General features: G+C 58.2%; 1 protein-coding gene across 2 annotated transcripts in view; it reads left to right on the top strand.

Moving 5' to 3' along the window:
* Positions 1–3,375, top strand: part of LOC104915774 — a 5,837-nt gene extending 2,462 nt beyond the window's left edge. For both annotated transcript variants that reach the window (XM_019611010.2, XM_010726695.3), the window contains 4 exons: positions 9–257; positions 742–866; positions 1,523–1,591; positions 2,532–3,375. In XM_019611010.2, coding sequence (XP_019466555.1) covers positions 9–257; positions 742–866; positions 1,523–1,591; positions 2,532–2,733 — 645 coding nt within the window. In that variant the 3' untranslated portion in view covers positions 2,734–3,375. The remainder of the gene's footprint in view (positions 1–8; positions 258–741; positions 867–1,522; positions 1,592–2,531) is intronic.
* The last annotated feature ends 672 nt before the right edge of the window (positions 3,376–4,047 follow it).

Below are 4,047 nucleotides of genomic sequence, written 5' to 3'. Positions count from 1 at the left end.
CCCCCCAGCCCTCAGCGGCGGTGCGGCAGCCATTGGTGGCTCTGCTGGAGGCCCAGTTGGGGCTGAAGGTGGCAGAGCTGCAGCACTTCAGCTGTGGGGTCAGCAGTGGGGTCAGCAGTGGGGTCAGCAATGGGGTCAGCAATGGGGTCGACGTGAGGGAGCAGCTGTCGGAGGAGCAGCGCAGGCTGAAGAGGCTGAAGGAGAGGAGGTGGGAGCTGGCGATGCTGCTGCAAAGGAGCCGCAGGGAGTGCGGGAAGGTGGGTGGTTGGGGGCTCTGCGGGGTTATGGGGGTTGGGGGGGGGATGGGGGCAAGTGGGGGGAGTGGGGGGAATTGGGGGAAATGGAGTTATGGGGGGAATGGGGTTATGGGGGAATGGGGTTATGGGGGAAATGGGGGCAATGGGGTCACACTATCGGGTCACCCCATAACCTCACCCTATAAGCTCACCCCATAGGCTCAACCTATAAGCTCACCCCATAAGCTCACCCCACAAGCTCACCCCATAGGCTCACCCTATAAGCTCACCCCATAACCTCACCCCATAGGCTCACCCTATAAGCTCACCCCATAACCTCACCCCATAGGCTCAACCTATAAGCTCACCCCATAAGCTCACCCCACAAGCTCACCCCATAGACTCACCCCATAAGCTCAACTCATAACCTCACCCCATAAGCTCACCCCATAGGCTCACCCCACAAGCTCACCCCATAAGCTCCCCTCTGTGCTGCCCCCCCCAGGCTGACCTGCGCTGCCTGGCGCTGCTGCGGGAGCTGAAGGCCCTGCGGGCCCAGCAGACCAAGCTGGAGCTGCTCAGGGGGGATTACCTGCAGACCAAGGGGACGGCCATGTTGCTCAAGGCGCGGTGAGTGACAGCCGCCTGGCGCCGCCCACTTGGCCCGCCGGCTCCTCCCATTGGTTGGCTCCGCACGGTGGCTCTTCCCGTTCGTTGGTTTCCCTGTGGTTTCTATCCCAAGGATAAGCCTGCTGCCCTCATTGGCTCCTCCCATTGGTTGGTCCCGCCCACTCCAACCATTGGCTCCTCCCATGGGTTGGACCCGCCCACTCCCCTCACTGGCTTCTCCTATTGGTGGGGCCCCCCCTTGGCCCCTCCCACTGGTGGAGTCCCCTGATTGGCTCATCCCATAGGTTGGACCCGCCTGCTCCCCTCACTGGCTTCTCCCATTGGTTCAGTCCCTACACCGGCTCCTCCCGTAGTTTGGGTCCTCCCACTCCTCTAATTGGTTCCTCCCCTTTAAGGTCCAACCCACTTTCCCCACTGATTCCTCCCATTGGTTGGATCCCTCGCTTGGCTCCTCCCACAAGCAGAGCTCCCCCATTGGCTCCTCCCACCGCTTGGTCCCGCCCACTGCGTCCATCGACTCCTCCCATTGGTTAGATCCCCCCATTGGCTCTCCTGCGATGCTGGTGGCACCGCGGTGGTGACAGTGGTGATGTCACAGCGATGATGTCATCGCGATGACGTCACCGTTACTATGATGGGCTGCTGCTGTCCTGTAGGTTGGAGGAGCTGACGCTGCTGGTGGATACGTACAGCCCTGAGCACCTGGAGGCACACAGGAAGATCAGGTGGGGACACACAGGGGGGCATAGGGACCCATAGGGACCCATAGAGACCCATAGGGACCCATAGGGACCCATAGGGACACATAAGGACACATAGAGAGCCATAGGGACACATAGGGACCCACAGGGACCCATAGGGACACATAGGGACCCACAGGGACCCATAGGGACCCGCAGAGACCCATAGGGACCCATAGGGACACATAGGGACCCACAGAGACCCATAGAGACCCGCAGAGACCCATAGAGACCTATAGGTACACATAGGAGGCCATAGGGACCGATGGAGACCCGTAGAGATCCACAGAGACCCATAGGGAGCCATAGAGTAACATAGAAACCCATACGGACCCATAGAGACCCATAGGGACGCATAGGGACTCATAGAAACCTATAGAGACCCATGGAGACCCATAGAGACCCATAGGGATCCATACAGACCGATAGAAACCCATAGGGACCCATAGAGACCCATAGAGACCCATAAGGGGCCATACGGACCCCATAGCATCTCATAGAGCTCCATAGCCACCCCATAGAGCCTCATAGAGTCTCATAGACACCCCATAGAGCCCCATAGCACCCCATAAATGCCCCATAGGGACTCATAGAGCCCCGTAGAACCCCATGACTACACCACAGAGCACCAGAGACCCCATAGAGCCCCATAGCCACCCCATAGTGCCTCATAGAGTCTCATAGAGCCCCATAGAGCCCCTTACCCACACCATAGAGCCCAACAGAGCCCCACAGCCACCCCATAGAGCCTAATAGAGCCTCATACAGCCCCATACAGCCCCATACGAGCCCCATAGCCACCCCATAGCACCCCATAGATACGACGCCTAATACGAGTTTCATACGAGCCCCACACACAGACCCATAGAGCCCCATAGCCCCCCATAGAGCCCCCCAGATGCCCTTCACTCCCCCCTTTCCCCAGGTCCCAGCTGCAGGATGCTCTCACCCAAACCCAATCGGAGCTGGCAGCACTACGGGAGTCGCTGGGGAATTTCGTGGCCGTCGGACCCCAGTTGGTGGCCATGGCTGAGGAGTACAGACGGCTGAGGGATGAAATCCAGCACCGCCAGTGGGCGCTGCAACAGCTGAGGGACAACGGGGAGGTCAATGAGGAACAGCAATGACAGCCATGGGGCTCCGGGACCTCCCAGTGATGGGAGCCCTCCGTTGGCTCCTCCCATTGGCTCCTCACGCTGGTGGAGGCGTCCCATAGGCTCCTCCCATCAGTTGAGCCCGCCCACTCCCCTCGCTGGCTCCTCCCATTCATTGGTTCCTCCCCATTGGCTCCTCCCATCGGTTGAGCCCGCCCACTCCCCTCACTGGCTCCGCCCACTCATTGGTTCCTGCCCATTGGCTCCTCCCATCGTTTGGGCCCGCCCATTCTTTCCATTGGCTCCTCCCATCGTTTGGGCCCGCCCACTTTCCCCATTGGCTCCTCCCATTGGTTGGGAGCCATGATTTTAGTTGCCATGGTGACAGTTGCCATGGTGACGGTTGGTGCCACATTTTACCCCAAATAGTGTTCTCTTTTCCAATACAAACCATGATTTCCCTCCCAAAATACCACATTTTATCTCAAATACTGCCTTCTTCCCTAATAGAAACCAGCATGTTGCCCCCAAATGCCACATTTTATCCCTAAATGTCAAAATTTCCCCCGTCAAATGCCAGTTTTGCTCAAAATGCCACGTTTTAGCCCCAAACGCCACATTTTATCTCCAAGTTGTACCTTTTTCCTTAATAAAAACCAACATTGTGCATCAAAATGCCACAGTTTCTCTTCAAACCCCACATTTTACTCCCAAATGCCACAATTTCTCCTGAAGCACATTCCCCCCCTCAAATACAACACTTTGTCTCCAAACCCCATATTTTACCCCATGTGGCACCTTTTCCTCCCCCCAAAAAAACACATAAAGCCAAAACATCCTTTTTTTCCCCCAAATTCCCCCTTTTTCGCCTCAGATTTCCTCGCCTTCCCTCACGCCGGCCGCACTCTTGTGTCCCACCCCCCGCTGAGGCAACTCGCTCTCTGATTGGTCCGAGCCCCCGTCCATCCCGCGTTCCTCAGCGGCAAGTCGCGTTGTGACTGGCCCAAGCCCCTGTCTATCTCTTCCCATCTGAGGTAACACGCCGTGTGATTGGTCCAAGCCATCTGTTCCGCCCCGTCTGTAGCAACACGCACGTTGATAGGCTGAAGCAGCGAGCCCGCTTCGTCCCCTCCACGAGGCAGCGCGCTCTCTGATTGGCTCTCTGATTGGCCGCTCTCTCTTTGCCCCACCCCTTCTCTCCGTTATCGCGAGAGCTGATTGGCCACCTCCTCACATTCATCCCACCCCCTCCTGACTGACCCTGCGCGCCGATTGGCCCTCCCGACTCTCCCCGTCTCCGATTGGCCTCACGCGCGCTTCGTCCCACCCCCTCTCTGGGGCGCCTCG

This window comes from Meleagris gallopavo, unplaced genomic scaffold (assembly GCF_000146605.3).
Source record: "Meleagris gallopavo isolate NT-WF06-2002-E0010 breed Aviagen turkey brand Nicholas breeding stock unplaced genomic scaffold, Turkey_5.1 ChrUn_random_7180001850542, whole genome shotgun sequence".
Classification (NCBI taxonomy): Eukaryota; Metazoa; Chordata; class Aves; order Galliformes; family Phasianidae; genus Meleagris; species Meleagris gallopavo.
The sequence above is the reverse complement of the archived record's forward strand: the minus strand, read 5'-3'. Positions and strand labels throughout refer to the sequence as shown.